This window comes from Cetorhinus maximus, chromosome 12 (assembly GCF_964194155.1).
Source record: "Cetorhinus maximus chromosome 12, sCetMax3.hap1.1, whole genome shotgun sequence".
NCBI classification, from domain to species: Eukaryota; Metazoa; Chordata; class Chondrichthyes; order Lamniformes; family Cetorhinidae; genus Cetorhinus; species Cetorhinus maximus.
In genome coordinates, this window is record NC_135890.1 from 117,198,039 (window position 1) to 117,224,449 (window position 26,411).

The following is a 26,411-nucleotide window of genomic DNA, read 5'->3' on the forward strand; positions in this document are numbered from 1 at the left end:
TTAAAATATTTATTCATTTTCAAACATTTACCAACAGGAGACGGTCTAATCTAGGTCATGAAGTGGTGAGCATCCATCTGTGTTCCCAACAGTGTTGGTAGGCTGATTGACATCGGGCAGAGACAAATAAAGGTGCTCCATCTGATATGTAGCTGTGCATGTATGAACAGTTGCCCACTTCCCCTTCATATAGTTCTATTTTTTGGAAGTCAGATTAAGTCATCTATATTTCCCAAAATAAAATGAATTTCTATGTTCTCAAATGCCTACATTTGAAGACCACTAAAAAGAAATTCTAAGGAAACCCAATGCCTGTTCTTAGAGTGATGAGCATGAAATAGTACATGATTTAAGACTCATATGAAAGTTCCAAAGAAGATTCATATTAGATGTGAAACGTTAACTCTGTTTCTCTCTACACAGATGTTGCCAGACCTGCTGGGTTTTTCTGGCACTTTTTGTTTGTATCGCATATGAAAGAAAGGGTTGCATTTATCACCTCAGGGCATCTCGATGCTTAGAGCCATTTGGGAATTGTAGTCACTGTTGTAATATAGGAAGTGCAGCAGCCAATTTGTGCACAGCAAGCTCTCCCAACCATAATGACCAGATAATCTGTTTTTTGTGATGCTGATTGAGAGAGAAATTTTGGTCAGGAAGTAGTCCCACGGGATCTTTTACATCCACCTGAGAGGTCAATCAGAGCCTCAATTTAATGTTTCATCTGAAGACAGCACCTCCAACACCACAGCGTCCCCTCAGTACTGCATTGGAGTGTAGGCTTAGATTTTTTGTGAAGTCTCTAGAGTGGGACAATGAACCAACAACCATTTGATTCAGAGGTAGATGTGTCACGGCATCGATAAAGCTCATTAGCTTTGGGAAAAAGAAACATAATCTTTCAAATGGCTTATGAACAGGGTTCAATTGAACACACCCATAGAGAACATCTTCAATTGAACACTGTTGAGGCTTCATTCAATCATCAAATTCTCAGACATTACACGTGTGCATGTTTGGTATATTCATGTGGCGCACACCTATGTGTTTGCATTTGGGTTTTGGAATTCTGGCCCGGTGCTGCGGGTTTAAGAAGCTATCCTTTGTGTAGCGTTCTTCCTTTATAGTTGATTTGCTTAGGGGCTTAAGTTTGAATTGAGAAATAGACTTCAGCAAACATTTAGAACAATTCAGTCTCTGCAAATTTTGATGTAAATTTCAGTGTGTAATTGACTTTCTGTGATGACTAATTAGTAACATCACTGCCAGTGCTCAAGGCTCAAATTTTCTTCTGATTGTATTTTCAGGCTAAGTAATGTGTAAGGCTCCTGTAGGCTGTGCATATTGTCAAAATCTTTTCTGTCAGTTACAATAGATGGAACTCCTAACACAAATGTAATGTCAATGTTGTAGCTGAACTGAAGTCGTATTTAAATTGAGTGTTTCTTAAGGTAAATATTATATTGTATTATTTAAATAGGGTAAACTAGTTTCAGAATTTCTTTCAAAAGCTTTATTGACAGTTTCAGTTAACTTTTGATCTACACTAATTCTGACAAACAGGCACAATTGGCCTTTATTAGATCAAGTGCCGTTGAGATAAGGACTTGTTATTGTAAAGTATGAGGCAACAAGAACTCCACACATGTAGAAAGTAAGCAACGTGGGAGGAATGAATGTTTTTGTTGGTTTGCACAGTTAAAGCAAGACATTGTGGGAAGTAGCATATCAAAGGAAGGCACTAATGAAAGGCTTGGAGCTTTCTGCTATAGGACCCTTGGTATTCTGGTCATGGGAATGGGGAGGATAGTAAACGGACTGAGAAGATGTGAGGAGTGACACAGTGAACAGCTATAGACAATCTGTGGGAGGTCAGAGAAATGTACCATTAGCTCAGTCTGAAGGGAGGTGTTGACGAGTTTGCCACGGTTCAGCTTTCGCTGATATACGGCAATTTGCTTCTGAAGAATTAACCATGTTTTCATCATGCTAATGTCATTACAATATTAAGCTGGCAACTCCCTTGCTACTTAAAAGGGTTGTCAATTTGTTCTTGGTTATGCTTCAATGATGAAAGTTTCAGGGGATATTATATATATCTATATATATATATATACACATAAATAGATATATAAATGCCTAATGGGTGGAACAAAAAGCAAAGTATTCTCAGGATGTGTGTAAAACTGAACTAATCAAACTGTAAAAAGAAGCAATTCTGCACAAGGTCAAAATCCTTGTGGGCCAAATATAGAGGCACATGATGCATTTAAACCCTTACCAGCTAATTTACAAAGCAGTAAATAGGTGCATCAAGAGAAATGGTGGATTTAAACTTTCACCAACTTTGAATGGGGGATGGTAATTGACCCTTTTCACAATTGAGTGACAATGGGATATTTCACAGTCTCTTTATGAAACAAATGCATCAATTGCTTGTTTGCTCAAAGATTTTCTTTACTTCCATTGACTATATACAATATTTAAACATAATCTCAGCAGCAACTTTATACCCAATATAAGAGGTTGACCTCAATGCATCACAAATGTTCTGCAGAGTTCATCATTCAGCGACATTTGTTAACTTGGTGTTGCCCAATGTCAAGAAAATATAATAATTCTCATAATATTGTGATTTATTGCAAAAGTGGGTTAATAGTGGGGTTTGGATAGTTTCTGTGTGTGTGTGGGATTTAATTAAATTGAAAGCAGCTGGCCTGGAGGCCTTTGAGTCATCAAAAAGAAGCTAGGTTTGAAATGCTAAATATGTAAACAAGACTGAAATTTTAGAATGTGAGGTTAGTTTGAATTTCAAAGAGATGGTAAAGAGTTACACTTAGCCAGAAGTAGCTAAGCCAAACAGTGTGTTTATTTTTCCCCAAAGGTTACTGATAAAATTAATACGATGAAAGATTTATATTACGAGAAAAGTAAAGTTGCAACAACCTATGGGAACAATGGAATTTACATTAAAAAGGGAGAAACATGTAGAAAGGAGATGAGGCTATGTGCAAGAGGAGAAGGCATTCTAAAATCTAACACAAGTGTGAAAAGTCTCCAGCCTCTGTGCATCAAGTTGCTGTCTACAGGAACTGAAGCTGAGAAAACGCACTTTTGAATTTGACTGTTCAGGGTATTGTGTGGCTTTGCCTGGGTCTGTTTAAATCTGTTTGTTTTTACTGTTGCCTTAATGGGGGTGTAACTGGAAGCCAGGATAATTAAGGGTTTTAGGTGTTATTATAGTAGTGATTTGGAGACCTATGTATGTGCTTGAAATCTTTTCTTTTGTAGAAATTTAGTTTTCTAAGAACCTCTGAGGTCATGGTAGTCTTATTACTTCTGAGTTCCAGGCGCACATCTCGAAATAAAATATAATTGCAAAACGGTTGTGACCACGTGATCAAGTCTCCCTCGTGGATTTGATCTGCCTGGCACACATCAGCTGCCGCATCATAACACACAAGTTTATACCAGAATATTCCTTGGGGACTAGCGTACTCATCTGATGCAGCAAGAAGTGGGAGCAAGAGGAGAAGGCAAATAGGGAAAATTAACAGAAAGAGGGAGGGGAAAATAAATGAAGCTACCAAATTTAAAAATACAGGCTACCGTGCATATACAGTGGTGGTGTGGTCTGCTGCAAGATGGTGAAATATAGATTCGCCTTTTTCAACTAAAAAAGCTTAAGGGACAGCCATTCCCTGATTCATTTCCCTTGACAATGCCTTGACTAATCAGAGTTGACCAGCCTGGTTTGAATTTTAACAAAAGCTTGGCAGTTAACTGTCCTCTGCTGTATTCTCCATGGTCACCACTTGCCAACCAATCAGCACTCTCTTCTCATGCAGTATAAATTGTTGTCTCTTTATTGTTGGTAATCCTGCGCTTTGTCCTGACAGCATGTCTCTTTTTTCAGCAATAAAATCTAAAACTGAAAGAACCAAAGTCCATTGTTGGCATTGTTGATTAATTGAGTTCATAAGTTGGAAGGGTATCTAATCAATGGTGTATAAAATGATTACGGGATCTGATAGGGTGGATACAGAGGAACTATTTTCTCTGGTGGGGGAATCCAGAACAAGAGGACAGAAACTTAATCCAAAACAGTTGTTTGGGCAATATGAAAACTTCAGCAGTACAGCACTGAATTTATAAATGGGTTTGAATTGTGATCTCTAGTGGTGGTGAAACTTGCCAACTCTCATTAAGCTTGTTTCTATTGATCTTGGCCAAGACCACAGCCACATTCTACAATAATGGAGTGTCTCCTTAAAAATCTGCCCTGGCAAACCTACTTGTTGCCAGCTGACTGTCCAAGGATAGTGATGGAAGTTACTAAATTAATATGGTCTATACCTGTCCTTGTTCCTGACAGAGGCAATGTAAGGATGCAGGAAACCACATGGCTTTAAAGGGAAACTACTCACACAGAAATCACAACAATTAGTGCAAAAGGTCTAAAATAAAACTTTTCTGAGGAATGTGATTTAATTAGTGATACCATTTTCCTTCATCATAAACAAGGAACATTGTCTCTGATAAAAACAAAAAGCTAAAAGCTACTGCGGATGCTGGAAATCCAAAACAAAAACAGAATTACCTGGAAAAACTCAGCATTGTCTCTGACTTTGTTTGGATTATGGCAGTCACACAGAGGAAGAACATTTAGACTTATATAACTCGACTGTCGAGAGCTCTACTCAGACTTAGTCAGCAGTCAGGTTGTATTTCACATACAGCTTGTTAAAACCGACTCTCCTACACTGCCTTTTTTGACAAGGGCACTGTAAATTCTTCACAAGGGCTGCATTGTCTAATAATATAAATGTGTTAGCACTGTAAATTACAGTCCTCCTTCTCCCTTCCTGTAAGAACCAACTACAAGGCACTATTTGGTTTATAAAAGACCTTGAGCCGTGTCAGATGCAAGTGCTGAATCCAATTTTCGCTATGCCTCTTTAAGCATCAGAAACTTGTGCTCACAGCTAACCAGGAGCAAATTTGAAATTGCATGGTCAGTTACAATATAGTGGCAATGGTGCTAGGAGGAAGCCATAGAAATGACAGCACAAGAAGTGGTCCATAACACGAATGCAAGCTCCTCACTGGGGATCCTTAAAAATGCTCCCTCTAATCTCCCTTCACCATGCGCAGCCTATTTGTTGCACTGAAGGATCCTTTTATGATTACCATGCAAATATGCATCTTTAAGGGGCCGCTGCTTAGGCACAGCTGGCATGGCACTTTCCCAGGTTGCTGCAGAACAGCATACCTGCTGATACAGTAGAATATATTTTAAAACTTCCAACAATAATATAATCTGAAGGAATGAGACTCCATGTTTGGTAAATATTAATTTTCAGTGCCATAGAGGTTTGTTTGGCAGTAATTAAGCTTCTCACACTTAATACTCACTTACGCTCGACATGGACTAGCTCCGGGTGCTGGTGTGTTTAGTGGGTAAATACCAATGTTTCCTAGTCTTCCCTGGTCTAGTGAAGCTTATGAGGGAGCAGGGAAACTCAGATAGCAACTTCTTGATTTCTACTTCAGTTGTGCATGCATAGAGACGAGAAGTTATTGTCCAATTTACTCCCTTATAATGGTAAATGCTGTTAGCCTCACCGCTATTCCTACCGCAAAATCCAAGCAGTTGTCTTAAACTAAAGTTTTTTTTTAAATGGCGTTGAATGCATTTTACTTTGTGCGTTTTGAAATTTTCATTGAAAATCTATAAGACCATGAAAGATGGAACGAAATTTTCACTCCCAGTCATCGCCGTTTACCCTCAAGAATCTGCATGAAACTGATTCAAAAAAAGCTGTCTCCTCAAGATAGCTGTTGGATGTTGACAAGGAGCTTGACATGAGCTTGCTTACAGCAACAGTAAATCTGTAGAGAACAAGTACGAGTCAATGGAGAAAACCAAGACTTTTAATATGTTACTCATGAATCCAGCAATGGCCAGAAATGTACATTACGCTGATCAGCTGATCCGATGGCCAGAAAGTAGGAGGTTAAAGTTCACTCAGCCGCGAGGGCTATTCCTCTTGTATGATGGCTGCAACTTTTCTTTGGTCGGTGACCTGTAATTTTACAAACGGCTTGTGCTGCACTTAAAATGAGCTTCGGAAAAGGTTGAAAACTATTTCAGATGGGATGGTGTATCAATAGGATTTCTCTCAGAGAGCCAGCGCTTGTACAATGGGATGAATGGCCTCAATTTAGGATGTAAAACTCTATGTTTCTCTACTAGAACTGCAACAATGGAATATGAGACACAACAGATTTACTTTTCCCACACTGACCAGTTCAAAATAACAAATATGAGACAAAACTGTAATATCAGTTTATTTAAATTTCTATATATATATATATATATAAAAAACTTTCTAATGCCAATCAGCATCAGACCAGTCTATCCCATAATATGGGTTTACAAACAAGTCGTCATTAACTGGCACATGTGCAGTCTGACTATACTATGTTCATATAATATACATTTATCGTGCAAAATGCATACCAGTTAACAGCAATAGTCAAACCACTTTTACTTCTTCTCCAATTATCCCTGAACAGCACACCAAAATCTCTGGCTCGTGAACTGGAAATCTTTCACAGAACAAGATAAAAATGCACATTCAACAATTTCTGAAAAACATTCTCGCCTATGGTATAGAATTAAAGTACATGCCAGTTTCCAGTAAAGCAATCCCACAGGCTCCCATGTTTACAGCTAAAGCAAATACAATTGGCAGCCCACAGTTTTGCAATACTGAGTTACAAATGATTTCCATTCCAGATAATTAAGCAACAATATTACTCACATCCAGCTTTATAAACAGACATCCCCCTCTGCTGGCTGATTTAGGAATTGTTCTACTTTCACAATAGGACACACGCAATGGACCCTTAAGGATTGCATCAAAAAAAAATATCATTTTGATTGCATTACTAGAAAAAGAAATTGAAAAACAAAATGTCACTTCCATTCATTTACTTAATTCAACATAAATTTTTTTTGCAAAGGTCATTGAATGAAACTAGGTCAAACTTTAATAGTTGGTAAAGTCTTGAAATGTCAATAGCCAAAGCCAGATATAGTCTCGATTTAAGATGACCAGTTCCAAACATGGATTTTTCTCCAGTGTGCATTTTTCTCAAGTGCTGTAAAGTTTTGTGGTGTGCCAGTTGCTTCAGGGATGACATTTAACCTCAGCAGGCTGTGACTGTTGGATCCAGGCCCGAGCGCTTGGTGATGTTCAACTTATTGACGTCTTCTGCACAGGTTGGATGGATACCCACTGTGGATACTAGCTGAGAGTATGTAGCATTGCATCTGGAAAAAAACGCAAGTTTAATCGGAATGAAATAGATATTTATTAACAGACAGATGGGCTGAGAGAGATGAACATACAATGACATAGAATTTACAGCAAAGAAACAGGTTATTCTGTTCTGTCTGTGCCAGTGTTTATGCTCAACACAAGCCTCCTCCTATTTAACTTCATCTCACCCCATCAACATGTCTTAATTCTTTCTCCCTATGTACATATCGACCATCCCCTTAACTTCTATTTGCCTCAACTACTCCGTGATAGTGAGTTCCAGCAAAGAATCTCCCAAGCTCTATACTAGATTTATTGGTGACTATCTCATATTTATGGCTTCTAGTTTTTGACCCATCATAAGTGGAAACATCGTCTCTTCTTCTCTACATTTACCCACTGAAGCGCACACAGGCTTGCAGACAGCTCTGGAAACAGATTATGGAAAATGGTAGCAAGGTGGGAACTCACAAACGCATCACATTATTGCCAAAATTTTGATCTAGTTTAAATAAAAGCAGCCAAAGTCTAGCACAGGAAGCATTGTGTTCTTCATCCCTCCCAACAAGACTGTGCTTTTTAACGAAGCAGCAAACTACTCATTACAGGGAGCACCACAAACATATAATTTACCAATGACTCATGAGGAAGCAGATGAATGTGGTTTCTTGGAACTTAGTAATTTTCTAAGTACAATAAGGCGGTGCTAGAATGGCACTAATTGTAATCGCAGCTCTTCATTTGAAGATGAAGTCATGTTTTTTGGTCTGCTGCTGATGTATACGATGCTGTTCAGATTTAAGCTCATATGCAGGAAGAACTCTGAATGAGCTTTACAAGCTCATTGAGCAGAGAAAGTGGGCACAAATCAAAGGCATTACTTCAGGGGATGGTGGGATATAGAGCTTTGAGTCTCCACTTTGCTTAGTCCTTGACTTCAGGCCTGCCCCATGGTATGGGGCAAAGGGGCAGGTCCTCACCACAAAGAGGAGGAGAAAATGAAGGTGATGGACTATCTCCTGAACACTCAAATATCCAGGGATTAGCGTGAGCCTGCATGAGTCAAATGCAGGCAGTATGTGGCCCAGGTGAATTTTAAAAAAGCAGCATGCCCTTCACAGAAGTGGGTGGGAGGAAAAATGAACTGGTTTGGATGTGGACAGATACCAGCAGAAAAGCACATCATGCTCTCCGACCAGGCCTCCACCCTTCAAACTCTCGCACTCACTAAAAAGCCCGTAACTTCACCCACACAGATTCCTCTTCCATCCCTTGTATTTTCTGTGCCCTAAAAATTAATTTCAAGCACCTCAAGTTCACTTTCAAATCATGCATTGGTTTTCCCCACTCTGCCTTGGTGATCTGCTCTGACTACACATTCCCATACACAGTCCAGCTCCCAACACAGCGTTCCTTCATGCTGTTTCTGTTCCATTATTAGAGGTAACCCTTGCAGCCATTACACTTTTTGCTTCCATGTTACTCATATTGCCATCTCCCTCCCTGATTTAAAAAAACAAATCTGCAAAATGTCTTCACTCCCTCTGTTTTTCCCTTTTCTCCTCCTGATTGTGTCTACCAGTTTTCTCATCTTGAATAGGGGCTCCTGTTTGACAGCACCACAGAAATGCAATGTATTGTATAAATGAAAAATCATAGCAAAATGTTGCTTCATCAGATGATATTGGAGGTTTGCATAATCCTAAATACAATTACTTAAGCACTGAAGCTGAACTTAGCTGATTTCAAAGCATCAGTGCAGTACAATAAAAGTACAGCAGCATTGCAGTCCGCGGTTACATAAAGAAATAAAAAATGTACAGACTAGACAGACAAAATTCAGATATATGCTATTAGTTATTGGAAGTATACGAGAAGTAGTCCACCAATTAATTAAAGATTGTATATATGTGTATCACAAAGCCACTTTTAATATAAATAAAAACCAAATTCTTATCATCTTACTTTATTCCCAGTGCAAATCCTTGAATGACCTCTCCGGCATTTGGTCCAATGAAATGAAGCCCAAGAATACGCTGGTCACCTTCACGTAAGCAAACCATCTTGATATAGCACTGGGTGGCATCTCGTTCAGCGACTGCAAACTCCAGTGGTTTGTAATATGCATGATAAACCTAATCAAAGCAGGAGGGCAAAATAATAATAGGGACAGTGAAACTATACTTCTAAGTCTACATATACACGATAAGCACATATGCATGTGTATGTGTACATTATAAATATATTAATGTAAATATTTTGTATATATTTATATATATATATATATACACACACACACATATATATATATATATTATATATATATTTATATATATATATATATATATATATATATATATAAAACACTCACCCATGCATACATAGTAATCTCCCACGGTGCGGTACATGCTGTATATGAGAATTAAGGACCCCCCAAGTGTTGTATTCAGGGGATCAGCATGAGAGAATCAGGGTGTACAGATGCAATATAGTTGTCATTTCACAGTGTTTATTCTAATAATTCCAATACAGATTCTTACATTCACATTTATAACAGAATCTGTCCATGTAAACTAAAATCAAGTCACTTAGACAGGTGCAAAATAATTAAAGGAAGTCAGCAAGGATTCATTAAGGGAAAACCATATTTAATGAACTTGGAGTTTTTTGAGGAGGTAACAGACAAAGTTGATAAGGGCAATGCTGTTGATGTGGTGTATGTAGATTTTCAGAAGGCATTTGATACAGTGCCACACAACAAACTTGTGAGCAAAATTCTAGCTCAGAGTAAAAGGGAAAGTAGGCACTTCAATAAGAAATTGGCTGAGTGACAGGAAACAGAGAGTAGTGGTAAACCATTGTTTTTCAGGTTGGAGGAAGGTTTGTAGTGGAGTTTCCCGGGGTCAGTGTTGGGACCCTTGCTCTTCCTGATATATATTAATGAACTAGACTGTGGTGTTCAGGATTTCAAAATTTGCAGATGATACAAAAATTGGAAACATTGCCAACTGTGATGATGATAGTCTTGAACTTCAAACGGACACAAACATGTTAGTGGATTGGGCAGACAAGTGGCAGATGAAGTTCAATGCAGAGAAGTGTGAGGTGATTCATTTCAGCAGGAAGGATATGGAGAGACGGTATAAACTAAAGGGAGAGCCTCTAAAGGAGGTGCAGGAACAGAGGGACCTCGGTGTATATGTACATAAGTCATTGAAGATGGCAAAGCATGTTAAGAAAGCAGTTAATAAAGCATAAGTATCTCAGGCTTTATTAACAGGGGCAAGGAGTACAAGGGTAAGGAAGTCATGGTGAACTTGTATAAGACAATAGTTAGAGCTCATCTGGAGTACTGCTTCCAGTTATGGGCACCATACTTGAGGAAGGATGTGAAGGCATTGGAGAGTACAGAGGATAGATTGGAGAGGTTGGGGCTGTTTTCCTTGGAGAAAAGAAGGCTGAGAGGAGACTTGATTGATGCATTCAAGATCCTGAGGACAGAGTAAATAATGAGAAACTGTTCCCACTCAAAGAGTATCAAGAACTAAATGGCACAGATTCAAAATAATTGACAAAAGGAGTAAAAATGATGTGAGGAAAAACTTTTTCACTCAGAGGGTGGTTGGAGTCAGGTTTGATCAAGGTATTCAAAAGGGAATTGAATTGCTATCTGAAAAGAAAGAACATGCAAGGCTACGGTAATAAATCAGGGGAGTGGGACTAGGGAGAGTGCTCTTTCGGAGAGCCAGTGCAGACTCGATGGGCCAAATGGCCTCCTTCTGCACCCTAAAGATTCTGTGATTCTGTGACAAGTTGCTCACACTCCTGCCATTGGTATTGGTGCAGGGCCTCTACTAGTGGGAGGGTGCCGTTATAACATGACAAGTTTACATCAGCAGTTTCCATTATAAAAAGCTGACAGGAAGTCACTTTGGGCTTTGTACCAATATCTCATGGTAATACAAGCAAGGAGTCAGGGACAAAGTGTAGTGCACATGTAATTCAGTCACCATTTTAAAACCATACAATCTGTCCTTATTTTTATATTTCCATTACAAATCCGTGTCCACATGCATAATGGCAATTGTCTGTATATACTTGTTACATTGTAATCAGAGGGGCATTAGAAATTCAATTTCATAACCCTGTCCTCCGTTCTGTGAAAATGATCAATGATTGTCTGTTAACCAGGCATTACACTTCAGGGGAACCAGCAAACTGGCAGCATTGTGGAAGGGAACCTGAGGTTGGATTTAACTAAGGGTTGGGCTCACTGATAGATACCTGGTGGTCAGCAGTGAGGATAAGGGTAAGGGCCTGGGATAGAAAGCATTGGTTGAGGGATCCCATGTGTAGCAACACTGGTTTGTGACTTTTCAAGGCATCTCTGTAGACACAGAATTTGGTGTTTTATGATTTTTTTTCCTGCTCTGTCTGCCACTGTGTCTCTCAACTGTGAGAAAACATAAACATTCTAATTACTATCAACAGAGCGCAGGCAGTAATTATAGCATTCAAATTTGAACTCGTTTCCGGGATTGGATTGTTTGCAATTTCTAACTGCCAAAATAATAGATGATCACGTGAGATAATTAGAGGCAGTTTTGCTCGAAAATCCAACACATTTATTTTCAAAAATTGACTGAGTTAAAATGAGGAAAACACCTGATTTGCCTGGATTTGACGCATTTTACTGAAGTTTATTGGACTTGAACAGTTTCAAGAAAGGTGTGTATTCAGTGACCTGCATTCTTCCTAGCATCAACAGTTGTTATAGAAAAAAAAACATAATTTGTTTAAAAAGAAAATAGAAAATTAACTGCAAAATTTTGAAAACTTGTCCTCTATTCTGAAAAACTTTTGAGTGGAACCTGCTAGAATATGCCAACAATATAACTGACTGAGTGGTACTAACGTATCTTAGGAAATTAAAATCATTGCACGTGCTGCGACTCTCACCTCCAGCTCACAAAATCACAGGTAGGTAATAAATTAACACGTCCAAGGCCTGGCTTTTGAGAGAGCCTAAAGCCTTCAGACAAAACCTTCAACAAAAGGCACTGAAAAGTATCCGAAGTTTTACCCACTGCTCTCTTATTCCTCCATTTATCAACTCATTGTGCTCTAAGCAGATGTTCACAGCTCACTGATTTAAAACGTGGAATAATCTTTGTTTCCCTTGCTCTGAATCCTTTCCATTTCCTCCATGTCTTTTTTAGAAGGGCATTGTTCAAAAAAGAGGGTACAATACTTCACATTTACCCTGATTCTTGTGCGCGGTATCTGCATCGGTGCCTGGAGCCAAGAGTGATATTACAACAATTCCTTTAATCTTACCACTCTCTGAGCAAAGAGCAGTACAGCAAGATGTCATTCTACCCTGTACAAGCTCTTCAGCTGAATCATTTTTCAGTTTTGAACATGCTGTTCACTGGGACAACACATGCAATTGTCAGTCAACTATTACATCTGGATCTTTTGCTAAATGTTGTCTAAAATTATAGCCATCTTGTTTTTCATTAGACTTTCTGTTTAAGGACGTTATATCATATTGATTTCCTGTTGTGATTTACCCCGAGTTGATTTTTTTTAGATCATTTAATTTTACCCATTTTCCCCCAATACCTTTCTTTTCTATACAATGCATCATCTGCAGCCATAACAACAACTTGCAAATTGTGCCTGGAGCAGAGTAAAATGTCCCAAGGCACCTCAATTTCTTATACTTTGCTCTTCTATTATAGCATACAGATATAAATTATGGTTCAGTGGGTAGCACTCTCACCTGAGTCAGAAAGCGATGGGTTCATGTCCCAATCCAAAGATCTGAGCACACAATTCAGTCTTATGTGCAATCTTTTGGATGAGACCCTGTATTTCCTCTCAGATGGTTATATTTCAAAGGAGAGCAAGGCGTTCTCTCTAGTGTCATGACCAATACTTATCACAGAAACTAGGAGCAGGAGTAGGCTATTCGGCCCTTCGAGCCTGCTCCGCCATTCATTATGATCATGGCTGATCATCCAACTCAATAGCCTGCTCCTGCTTTCTCCTTATACCCTTCGATCCCTTTCACCCCAAGAGCTATATCTAACTCCTTCTTGAAAACATACAATGTTTTGGTCTCAACTACTTTCTGTGGTAACGAATTATCCCTCAGCCAACATCACTAAAACAGACTGTCTGGTCATTGTTACATTGCTGTTTATGGGACCTTGCTGTGTGTAAATTGGCTCCGTTTCTCCTGCATAACAACAGTGGCTGCGCTCCGTAAGTACCTTATTGGCTGTAAAATGCTTTGGGACATCTTCAGAACATGAAGGCGCTTTCTTGTCTTTTAACCTCTGGAACCTACATTTGACTCTGGGCCAAATGAAAGTCTCCTCTTTGGTGAAAGCAATCCTTTTTAGGTGTGGTGTTTGGAAAGTCTCAGCTCCTAGTTGGCACAGGTCCAAAGCACTGAACTGCCTACAATTCCTCAGTAGCCCACAGTCTCGCTCAGGGAAGCCACAAGAACGTCTGGCACATGAAACGGAAATATTATGCTGGCACTGTGGAGGTGTTCCTCTGAGGGTGAGATTTTGCCCTGCATTTAATCAGTTGCAAACCTCATTTGCAAGTGTTTAATGTTTACACTTAGTGCAAAAGTGAAAGCATCCTATTTTGTAGAACTGACATTACTACTTAGTGGGAAAAATTAAATTCCTTTCCTTCCCAACTAGAGTACAAAAGCAAGGAAGCTATGGTAAGCCTTTACAAATTACTGGTTAGGCCTCAGCTGGAGTAAGGCATCCAATTCTGCACCACAGTTTAGGAAGGATGTCAGAGAGTTCAGAAGAGATTTACTAGAATTGTAACAGGGATCAGAGATTACCCGAGAAGCTGGGGCTGTCCTCTCTACAGCAGAAATGGTGAAGGGGAGATTTAATAGAGGTATTCAGAATTATGAGGGTGTTTTTTATATAGACAGGCAGAAACTATTTCCACTGGCAGGAGGATCAGTAACTAGAGGACATAGAGTTAAGATTATTGGCAAAAGAAGTGGGGGAAAAGAAGGGTATTTTGACACAGCATGTTCCTTCACTTGTTTGTAATTGGCAGAGTACAGACCATACTCAACCAGCTTGTGCTTTCAAAACCAAAACAAAACATCTGTTAGACGTGATTCTGCAATTGAGCAGCACTTGCTGAACAATCCCGAGTGCACTAATAGGTACACCAACAACCAATTTAAGACAAGCAGTCGAGCTTGTAACTTGGCTCATTTAGGCTTGTGAGAAGTTGCTTTCTCCATGGCAACACCTCGGCCAGTCAGAGTCAATGTGCCAACCAATCAACGCCCTTTTCTCCTGTATTATAAATTGTTATGAACATTTGAAATTTGGCATGCTTGTGTTTGTCCTGATTTGTGCAAGATGAAAAGCTTTGGCAACATGTCTCTCTTTTCAGTAATATTGAAGAGTTTTCTACACAGCGAGTGGTTATGATCTGGAATGCACTCCGCTTGAAAGATTGGTGGAGGCAGATTCAATAATAGCTTTCAAAAAGGAATTTGAGATATGCCTGGAAAGGAAAAAAAATTGCAGGGTTATGGGGAGAGAGCAGGACAGTGGGACCTAATTGGTTAACTCTTTAAAAAGTTGGCACAGGCACGGTGGACTGAATGAGCTCCTTTTATGCTGTGAACTATTTGACAACTTATATTCACTTAGACACTGCAAACCATCAGAGGACAGGCTAAGGCTCAGACAATTTGGCATCAGATCCCATCTGTAGAACTTTTAATCTGAATCAGTGGATCTCCATAGAAAAAAGTGTTCAAACTGGAGTGTTTTTTGTTCCTTAATTTTCCCAGCAAAGGATCTGCTAGAATATGGCTGTACAAGCACTGGATATTCTCTGGTGCCTCACTTAAGTTGTCAATCTATACGTGCGAGCCTTGACAGGAACGCAGCTGACTACTCAACTGCAGAGGCATCACATCCAAGTTCCATCCTGTTCTCTCCCAGCTCTTCATACAAGTTCAGTTCCAGCAGAGGCCACCAGATGGCAATCAGGACTTAGTGCAACTTCTGGCTCCATAGCAGAGTCATGCAGAGGCCAATTGCAGATCCCAGTCAGCACCCTAGCTGAGGTAATGGCTCCATAGCAGCGTCATGCAGAGGCCAATTGCAGATCCCAGCCAGCACCCCAGCTGAGGTAATCTAAATCACAGATTGAGGAATGATTCTGAAACTGCATCACTGAACAAACTCACTGAACTAACAAGGGAGCAGCTAAATGCTTATCAATGCAGTTCAATGAAAGTGGCTCTGCAGTTATCATGCAGTCTGCTCCTGGAAATTATAAATTATTTATTGTGCTTAAAAACTTAAATTATTCAAGAAATTGAAGCAAACAACATAAATAATACAGCAAAATTGGAAACTAGACTATCAGTTAATTTGAATTCAGTAGAATGTACAGCACCAAAATTGCCCATTCAGCTCAACTCATCCATACGTGTTTATGCTCCACATGACCCACCCTCCCACACTGGTTCATCTAACCCTAATTGCAGAATTTTCTATTCCTTTCCCACCTAAGTGTTTAGCTAGCTTCCCCTTAAATGCATCAATCAAGAACTAAGAATAAGGCTGGATTATGAAGACACTCCTTGAAACCTCTCTCTGACCAAACCTTAGGTCATCTGACCTAATACCTCCTTAAGTGGCTTGGTGTCATATTATTCTTTTATAATACTCCTGTGAGGTGCCTTGGAATATTTTATTCTGTCAAAGGTGCTGTATAAATATAAAGTTGTTGTTGAATAAGCCTACAATATCAAATGTCCTGACTTTGTATTGCAGTGTCCAAGTTTTCTGTCCTTGAGAGTCACTTTAGGTGCAAGCCTCTTGGGCCACATATAAAGTTGAACCAAATGTTCTCACTAATTTACATATCCCAAGTTCTGGTTACTAACTGATCTTGTCTGGTGAGGCGATAGCTGCAGGAACATATCTTTCCAAATCTGCAGGCTCACGAAACTCAAAAAGGACAATTCAATGAGTAAGAGGGCTATACTATAGAGAAGCATAGACTCCTATACTTCTTACCTCGATGTTGTCCTCACCATGGCGCTGTACTGCCTCTTCCTCCGATAAGCCTACACAGCCATACTCCAATGGTGTGAAAACTGTTGTAGCAACCTAAATGTGTAAAGTAAGCATTTCAACTGGATATAAGCATTAAGTTACTAGGTAAAAGCCAACATTCCAACCTCATCACCCTAAACCATTGGGTTATTCACTCAGGTGGACCTAAAAGATCCCAAGCCACTATTTCAATGAAGAGCAGGGGAGCTCTCTCGGTTGGCCAATAGTTATCCCTCAACCCACAAAAACAGCTTATCTGGTTATTTAACCTCAGTGCTGTTTATGTGCAAATCGGTTGCCGCATTTCCTACATGACAATAGTGACTGCACTTCAAAAGTGCTTTATTAGCTATGGGGCACTGTTACATTGTGAAAGGCACTATACAAATGCAAGTCTTTCTTTTTCTTTCCAAATGAGTGTGTGCCAGTTGGCCTGGTCCCTGATATCGGTTAATTCCATGATTGAACCAGCCTCAGGAAGTGAGGAACAACTCACAATAGAGCACATATCTCATTAGCCAAAAAAGAAGCAGCGCCAGTTATCGAGACTCGCTGACTTTCCGTTAAATTGCAAAGCTAATCACAATTGCATCTTATAAATATCCTATTATACATAGGCCTTTAAAATGAAAGTCTTTCTTCAATAGGTTACTGTGAGTCAATCCTTTTCAAGCTGACTGCTACAGAATTTACCCATAAGGTTTACTCACATTGTCATAGTCCATCAGCTCAGTTGATTTGCCAAACAGTCGATGTGCCAACAACTTCCCAGCTTTGATAGCTGTGGGCGTGAGCTCTGGACGGCCCTGTTAAACAAAGATAAAATGAACAAAACCTCTCCTGAAAGAAAACTATTTACTAGTGTTCTATTTTGTCACTGACTGCTCATTTATGACATTACTATAAATCATAGGAGGCAATGCACGAGATCGCACAGTTCAAATGATTGGTAAACATGCTTTGCAATTCTTAGTCATGTATAGTTACCCTCATTTTAGCTATTTAACCCATTCTAAGTAGCTGCCATTTCTGTCTTTAACATGGTCAAAGTTGACTGCATCTTCCTCTGAGATAGAAAAAGGCGCTTCTATGGTGATTGCAAAACTTAAAGTAAAGTACCTGCAGCTTTTTGCTTTGGGTGTCTGAGATAGGCTGTGCCAGTGTAGAAGGAACACCCTCAGGATTGCGAAGTCACAAAAATGTCAGCTACTGAACAATTTATGGACTGAATTTAAGATGCTGAAATTTCAACATTTGTCAGCCTGAACTGTGATAAGCAACTACAAGTGCTGCAGCACTCAACGTCAAAACCAAATTAAATTACAGTGCAACAAAAAAATACAAATCCTGCAACCAATTTTGCCTCTTCTAGTCCATTACATTTCATACAAACTATGATAAATTAATCCTGAAGATTATATTTTGTAGAAAGCAATAGCTGGATCATGTCCTACCTCTGCTGCATCTCCAATCGCATAGATATGAGAAGCAGAAGTTTCTTCATTGGCACCGACAATGATCTTCCCCGTTTCTGGATTAATCTGGACCCCAGCTTTGTCTAGACACAGGCCTCCCGTTTCAGGTGCTCGACCTGGAAGCAATTGGGAAGGTCAGTACGTAATCAGCAAAGGAGGATGTCACTTTTTCAGACGGTGTGTAATTGCAGTATTTACAATACATATCATGTATGAAAAAGTCTTGTGGCCGAGCGTGTGTCAGTCAGTATCATGTGTCATGCGTTGTTACGGACGCAAAATAATCTTAGAAACAGAGAAAGAAAAGACAGTAATTGACTTGGAACCTGAAGTTTACAAGTGGTCACACTTGTCTGTGTATTACCTTAGATTTTAAGTAGCTGGGTTTGCAAATTAGAACAGGGGCCTTTAAATGTTTTCTCTTTTGCATATAAAAGATGGACAAGACATGCAATTTCTTTTAAAAAGTCAAGTATTTCTAAAACTTCTATTACTGTTCTCGTGTCAGCCTTGGTCTATGATGTGACAGAAAACTATCACCAAGTCAGTCTACTTTCATCCAAGCTGTTCACCCATTGAGTTTGACTCAGGTATACCATTGCCGGACAGATATACCAAATCTGTTTTAATGTTTCAAAATAGCGCATCTGCATGAAAGCAAGTCTTCAACTATGTAGAACTGCCAGGTTTGACAGCAAAGTTACAGCAAAGGGACATTTGTTGGATAATTGTCGGCCTTCATCTTGCTTCAATGGCACTAGATAATGATCCGGAGACAGTAATCAAGCACGGCAGACATTAACGTAGCAGTGCCACGAAGATACGGCACTTCCACAGTCTTCTTCCCAATAGTCACTGACAGCTGGTGAGAGAGATCTTGTCAGAGGTTGATCTCTGTGGCTTACTGCACTTTGCCACTGAGCCACCCGCACATGAAATTTGTCCAAGAGCTTACTGCTCATGTTTGGGCAGGTAACTATTGTGTAAATACAATACAGATAAACCTGGATTTTTAAGGCATTAGATCCATCTCAATCCTCTGACCTCGCCTCCCTGTGGAGGCAGAGAGATACTGGGGTTTGACCCCACAACAGCAGCAATAATAACTTGCATTTATATAATACCTTAACTGTAGCAATGCATTTCAACAAGTCCCACAGGGGTGTTATCAGATAAAATTTGACACTGAGCGACAAAGAGATATGAGGACAGGTGACCAAAAGCTTGGTCAACGAGGTTGGATTTAGGGTCAGCCTTAAAAGATAGAGGTAGAGAGGCTGTGAGGTTTAAGGAGGGAATTCCAGAGCGTAGAGCCCAGGCAGTTGAAGGCACAGCCGCCAATGGTGGAGTAAAGGGAATCAGGGAAGCGAAAGAGACCAGAATAGCATCTTGCTAGTATCTTGCACCAATGATCATCTTTTCTATCGTGAGCATCACTTTGCAGTTCAACCCTGAAACCAATACAGATAAGACTGATCCATTCCTCATCCTTACAATGTTTCCAGTAGAAGAGATGGGGTATCACTGGGAACCAATTAAAAGGTGGAGATTCTAAATGACTTTCCCTCCTCCTAGCCATTGTTGCTCATGTTTCATCCTCTGCCTCCACCAATGCTGCTCTGAAATCATTCACCAGGAGGCACACAAGAACAGCCAGGCATATGCTTGGCATCTTCAACAAGTCTGGCCTGGGCATCTCAATGTACAGACAGCTGCAGACAAATACTTGCATCCTACTGTTCTCACTGACCTACATTGACTCCGAGTCCAGCAATGCCTTGTTTTTGAAATTCTCATCCTTGCTTTCAAATTCCTTCACAGCCTCATCCTGCCCTCTCTCTTTAACATCCTCCAAGCTCTACAAACTCTCTGAGATCTCTTTGCTCCTCCAGTTCAAGCCTTTTGTGCATCTGATATTAATCCCTCCACCACTGGCTGCCTTCAGCTCTGGTATTTCCTCCCTACTCTCCTTTAAGATGTTTCCTAAAAATCTCTTTGACCAAACCTTTGATCACTGTCCCAATACCTCCTGTGTCTCTGTATCAAAATCTTTGATCATCACTCCTGTGAACAACCTTGGGCGTTTTACCATGTTAAAGGCACTAAATAAATGGAAGTTGTTGTCCTGTGGCACTAAGGATCCAGTACTGTGTACAACTCTCAAAACGTCACGACTGTAAAACCCAGTATATTGGTTGAACTTGTCCAGAAGCTGCTTGTGACTTTTATGCCATATTTCCTAAAGATGGACTGTGTTAGTACACAAGTCACATGCCCAAACTACAAAAACCTGCCAAAAATGTGCAGTTTACATCACAGGTTTACAGTAACTGAGCCAATGGATTACACCTCCAAAACCTGGGCATATTTCACAGTCCAACAGTTCTTAGAATAAACAGAATAGGAAGAAAAAGGCAGAGTTGGGACAAGTGTTTGCACCCTGCCATGCCAGGAACTTAATAGTTGGTAGTGTTTTTTTCCCTGAAAGTCTGATTCATGTTGTAACAGGAGGATAAAATTCTGACATAGTAATCGTCGTCTCTGTTCTGAGCTGAACATAGTAATTAAAGGTGAGGCTAGAAAAAAATTAGCCAATTGCTTGAAAAGCAAACTTAAAGGTTATATGGTTTAAACAGCGGAGTGGAATTAGACTGGATGGCTTGTGGAGAAAAACAATGGCACAGACTTGGTAGGATGAATGGCCTACTTGTGTGCTGTAACATTATCGTCAGGTTGATATTCCACAGCGGGACAGGCAATAAATAACGGCTTTGCCAGTGCTCCCATATTCCAAGGTCAAATGTTAGTTAAAAATAGTGCTACACAACAGCACCCATTGACTAACATAGGAACAAACTGTAAGGCACGCCAAGTGGGGAAATATACATAAGTTCCAACCACAAGATATCAACAACCTGCATTTATATAGTCTCTTTAATGGAGTAAAACTTCAAGATGCATGATAGAACACGTTGCAACATAATTTGATACCAAGCCACAGAAGGAGATTTTAGGACAGATGGCAAAAAGCTTGGTCAGAGGTAGGTCTTAAGGTTTTAAAAAAAGAGAGAGACACAGAGAGGTTTAGGGAAGGTACTCCAAATCTTAGAGCCCAGGGAACCAAAAACATTGCTGCCAATCATGGAGGAAAGAAAATTGAGGATGCACAAGAGGCCAGAATTGAGGAACACAGAGATCTCTGAGGTTTGTATGGCTAAAGGAGATTATAAACAATCGCATGGTTAGCTAGATAAATAATTATGCAGTCAATGCAGTATCCTGTAAATACCATGGTAAGAAAAATGTACAGCACCATCTATGTCTGCAATCTACAGTATCTCTTAAAACAAAATCAAAAAATAAATTTGCACTTGACGGTTAATTGTTTAGCTGTTTCCTGGTGTTATGACTGTGATGGGAGGAGTGTTCAAGTGATCTAGCCCCACTACTCCACAGGTCATATCACTAGTTTAAAAGTTGAATTTACTCACCAATGTAACTAATTGTTGACCTTCTCCGCTGGTACCCAGAATAAAAGAGACTAAACAGGCTTCTTTCAATAAACAACAAGATTATAAAACCAGTCTTGTCGAATAGAAAGGCAAAGCTTATTAACACACATGGATTATGAAATTATACTAATTACTCTTTAGAGATACCCTAAATCTCACACACACACACAAAACAATGAAAGTAAAATAGAAATGGAGGAATTCAGCCAAAGGCTAAAAGTCAGTGGTTCAAAGGCAAAGGATTGACGGTGTAGTTTTTGAAATGGCGTCTGGGTTATATAATTGGTCTCTCAGTGCTGATCCACGAAAAAATCAATGACTCTGGCACTGCTGTTCAGGCAGACTCAAGGAATACTCGGGGGTACTCTATTCCAGCATGTAGAACATCTCAGGAGCAGCTTATATTAACTTGTGGCTCTGGGCTGCAAAAGGCTGCTGTCTTCCTTCTCAAGCAGGTAGTCCTTCTCTTCTCAAAGCAAAACCAAAACCCAGCTTTAAAACACAGTCTTCCAGAGCCATAAAAACCATGTGATTCCCTTTGTACACAGTTGACCATGGTCAAGAGGTTTACAGTTTTTTTTTTCAACTGCTTGATTACCCTTTCTTGTAAAAGGATGCTTTTTCCAGGAATAACAATCAGATTCCTACTGTATCCCTTTCAGAGACAGTGTCTTTTAAAACACAAATTCTCCCAGAATGTCCTAAGTCCTAGAAAATGGTTCATCTTCAGCGATTAAAGTCTTCGTGACACTGATTGCATTTGTAATGATTAGCTTCATGAAATATGTTTCATGAATAATTAAACGCAGACTGCACTGCAATAGCAATAATATAAAAAGGTCAAAGACAAGCCAAATTCAGGCTAAAGTACATTAAACTGATCAACATGATTATAACTAGTAAAAATTGTATTTTCCCCTCTTGTATACAGCCAGCATCTGCTCTCCCATCATATTTGAATGCATTTGAGAATATTTGGTATAGAATTGGCATCTGCTTATTCTGCACTTCCTTTCAGACAACTGACTGAAGCTGTCAGCACTGAACTACCTCTCAGTCTCCTCTCATGACAGCATGTGTTTTTTCTCCCTTTCTACTCACCATACTAGATCCTGCTTCATTGTTCATTCCTTCCTCCCCTATCCCCTAACATGTACACACCCACCCTCCCACCCCCATGCCCCAGCATTGATGCTATCAGTGAACAACAATAATAAAATGCCAGGCCTTATCTAGGCACGGATGTGATAGAACTTCCTACAGTTGTAATGCAATCTGTATTTGGATTATAGGCTGCAGAGTTTAGGACCCAACAAGTAACTGGGGTTTTCTAAACTCCCACTCTTCCTGTATGCTGAGCCAAGGGACAAGTTAACACGTTATCAGACGTTACAGCAGATTTCACTAGAAACTACAGACACTGCCTGTATAATAAATATCAGCGACAATGCATTATTTAGCTAATGTGGAGTGTTTAACTTCTTTCTTCCATCACAGGCTGCCGTTGGAGCTGATGGGATGATAATTTCACCAATTTAATTTGGCCAAGTCAGGCAGTTAAAGATGAGGAGTGGAAAAGCACCTCTGCTGGTGCCAGTGGGCAATGCTGCCAGCTGTATATGCTCGAAACTTTGCTTCACTGTAAGTCAAGTTTGTCCTTCACAGTTGCAGTAGCACTTGGGGTAAGACAGCTGAGTGAGAGAAGAGCAAAATCAGCTAAGGCTGCTAGCCAGTGATCCTTGCTGGAAAGTGTGGGTAAGTGGGTGTCAGGTGGGCAGGTTCCAGCTCTGCTCTGACGCACTCCACAATCAAACAGCCTGCTAACAATCACCATTAAAAACTGGCTAATTGGGCAAGGTACCAGAGGCCTCCCAGTGTGGGACTGCACCTGCAGACCTGCTCCTTCAGGAGAGAAGGGGAGAATCCTGCGGAAGATAAGTAAGGGGAAGAAATGTAGTAAATTGTCTGAACCCAGTACTTTGCTTTCATTACAGACCAATGCTGAGGAGCTTTAAGGGAGAAATATGAAACAATGAACACCCAGGAGTGATTATAGGTCAAAATATAATGGATAAGGGGATTCTGACAATGGCCTAATCCACAAAATAAGCTCAAGCAGCTCACAGCTAAAAGTCTTGAAATTACTATGAGAGACCTGTAACCATATGTGGATGACAATGGTCTCACCACTGTAATGCACAAGGACTCTAAATCCATTTGAAAGAAAGCTTACATTTATATATCTTGTAAACTAGGAGCCTCAACTGGAGCTTCATCAACAGCAATTAACTAAATAATCAGATAGTCTAATTTAATGATGTGGTTTGAGGGATAAATGTTCCTTAGAACACCAGGGGAACTTCTTTTCTTGAATTCAGAACAGTGTCCTGCAACCATCTGGATGGGCAGATGGGCCTTTGTTTAACAGCTCATCTGAAAGATTGCACCTTTGATAGCCCCTTGGTACTGCACTGAAGCGTCAACCTAGATCATGTGCTCAAGACTTACATCCATTTCTTTCAAATGGATCTTTGTGCAGCTATATTAAGAAATGACTCAGTTTAATATTAGGGAATTCTACAGCAAGGAAATAACTAAAATTGCAACTAAATATTCATGCTCAGCAGCTACAGAATGGATACTTGTAAGGTTATGGTGTAGACCCACCCAACAATTCTCCCATGCTGAAAATCTCTGATACTGGTCTTACAGCTAGAAGGCAACACAGGTTGCTACCCACCAATCAAAAAAAAACAAGGCAGGTAAGTCAACCAGGCCAACTCAACAGTCATCTGAAGCAGGATCCAGAATAGATCCGAGAGTCACAAAGGACTTAATTAGTCACTGAATATCAACCCAAGCCATTAGACCAAAAGTTTTATTCATGCAGCATCTGCTACTTTCTGTTTTCAAGCTCATTTTCAACGCAACTTAATTTGTCATTAATTCCACAAAGATTTGTAAGTCTCGCATTTGGAACCCAAAGAAATTCCTCTTGAAAAGTATTTTGTATTCATCCTTCCCCAATAATTCCAAGGTGCAGAGGGATCTAGATGAGTCAATAAAGGTTAGTATGCAGGTACAGCAAGTAATTATGAAGGCTAATGGAATACTATTCTTTATTACGAGAGGAAATGAACATAAAAGTAAGTATGTTATGCTTGAGTTATAAAGGCCATTCGCGAGGCCACATCTCAAATACTGTCTGCAGTTTTGGTCTCCTTATTTAAGGAAGGACGTAAGTGCGTTGGAGGCGGTTCAGAGGAGGTTTACTAGATTTGATACCTGGAATGAGCGGGTTGTCTTATGAGGAACGGCTGAACAGACTGAGCTTGTTTCCACTGGAGTTTAGAAGAGCGAGGGGTCATTTGACTGAAGTAGACAAGATCCTGAATGGCCTTGACAAGATTGATATGAAAAAGATGTTTCCTTTTGGGGGTGAGTCTAGAACTAGGAGGCACTTTTTTAAAATTAGGGATCACCCTTTTAGGACAGGGATGAGGAGAAATCTTTTCTCTCAGAGGGTTGTGCAACTTTGGAACTCTGCTTCAGAAGGTGGTGGGGGTGGGGGGATCATTGAATATTTTTAAGGTGGAGGTAGACTGATTCCCTTGCCAAACAAGAATGTAAGGTTATCGAGGGTAAATGGGAATGTGGAATTTGAAACACAAGCAGATCAGCCATGATCTTATTGAATGGTGGAGCAGGCTTGAGGGGTCGAATGGCCTACTTCGGTTCCTATTTCGTATGTTCCTAGCTTCTGTCACAATGAATTCCAAAAGTCTTGGGAGCCACGACTTATTCTTCCTAAAGTCATGTCAACAGCCCCTTATGATCTTTGAATTAACACCAAAGTTGGATAAAGGGATCGAGAGTATTTTTCCCCACCAGCAGAGTCGGACTTGCCAGTCCAACTTTCTCAGCACATTTCACTTGATTGAGTTTCACAATTAGGGTTAGAGAGCTGCCTGATGGATGATGCCAACAACCCCAGCAGTATCTGCCCTAACATGTATTCCTCATTCACTTAATAAGTTTGAAAGCACATCATCTTCCTGCACTCAAACTACTACTGACTCCTGAATTATTTCCTCTGCAACCAAAAATGCAGCTGGGAAAGGAAACCATCCCTTTCCTTTCCCCCATCCTCTCCTACAAATAGTATTTGTAGCAATATATTGAATCACCAACCCCCCCAAGACTGGTCCTAGCTAATGTTCAAATTCACAACCATTGAAATCTGCCTCAATTTTAAGAATTCATGAGCATAATGCTAAACTTGACAAACAATTTTAAAATGAGTTGCACATCATTACATATAATCTAGCCATTTGGAATCTGAACACTGACCATGCCACCCATCCCAATTCAGTCTGCTGCTACAGCCCTGTTTTCATGAAGCTACTAAAATATGAACCAGTGTAGCACCCATTTTTATGCTCTATCAAAGGAACATAGGAGCAGGCCATTCAGCACCACAAGCCTGCTCTGCCATTCAACCAGATCATGGCTATTTTCCTGCGATATTCCCATATCCCTTGATGTCATTAGTATGTAGAAATCTATCCATTTGTGTCTTCAACATACTCAATGACTGAGCTTCCACAGCCCTCTGGGGTAGAGAATTCCAAAGATTCACTACCTTCTGAGTGAAGAAAATTCTTCCTCTTCTCAGTCATAAATGGATTGCTCCTTATTCTGAGACTATGTCCCCAGCTCTAGATCCCTCCCCCAGCCAGGGGAAACATCCTTGTCTAGCCCCCTTAAGAATTTTGTAAGCTTCAATGAGATCACCTCTCTTCCTTCTAAACTTTAGAGAATATAGGCTCAGTGTCCTTAATCTCTCCTCATAGGACAGTCCTGTCATCCCAGGAATTAGCCTGGTGAACCTCTGCTGCCATCCCCCTCTATGACAAGTATATCCTTCCTTTTGTAAAGGGACCAAAACTGTACACAATACTC

At 40.0% G+C, this 26,411-nt stretch overlaps 1 protein-coding gene across 1 annotated transcript in view; it reads right to left on the reverse strand.

Annotated features, from left to right (window-relative positions):
• Window positions 1–6,983: 6,983 nt before the first annotated feature.
• Window positions 6,984–26,411, reverse strand: part of txnrd2.2 (thioredoxin reductase 2, tandem duplicate 2) — a 94,082-nt gene continuing 74,654 nt past the window's right edge. The window contains exons 12-16 of the mRNA XM_078554483.1: window positions 17,917–18,053; window positions 17,173–17,268; window positions 16,424–16,516; window positions 9,294–9,463; window positions 6,984–7,339 (exon numbers count right to left, since the gene is read on the reverse strand). Coding sequence (XP_078410609.1) covers window positions 7,216–7,339; window positions 9,294–9,463; window positions 16,424–16,516; window positions 17,173–17,268; window positions 17,917–18,053 — 620 coding nt within the window. The 3' untranslated portion in view covers window positions 6,984–7,215. The remainder of the gene's footprint in view (window positions 7,340–9,293; window positions 9,464–16,423; window positions 16,517–17,172; window positions 17,269–17,916; window positions 18,054–26,411) is intronic.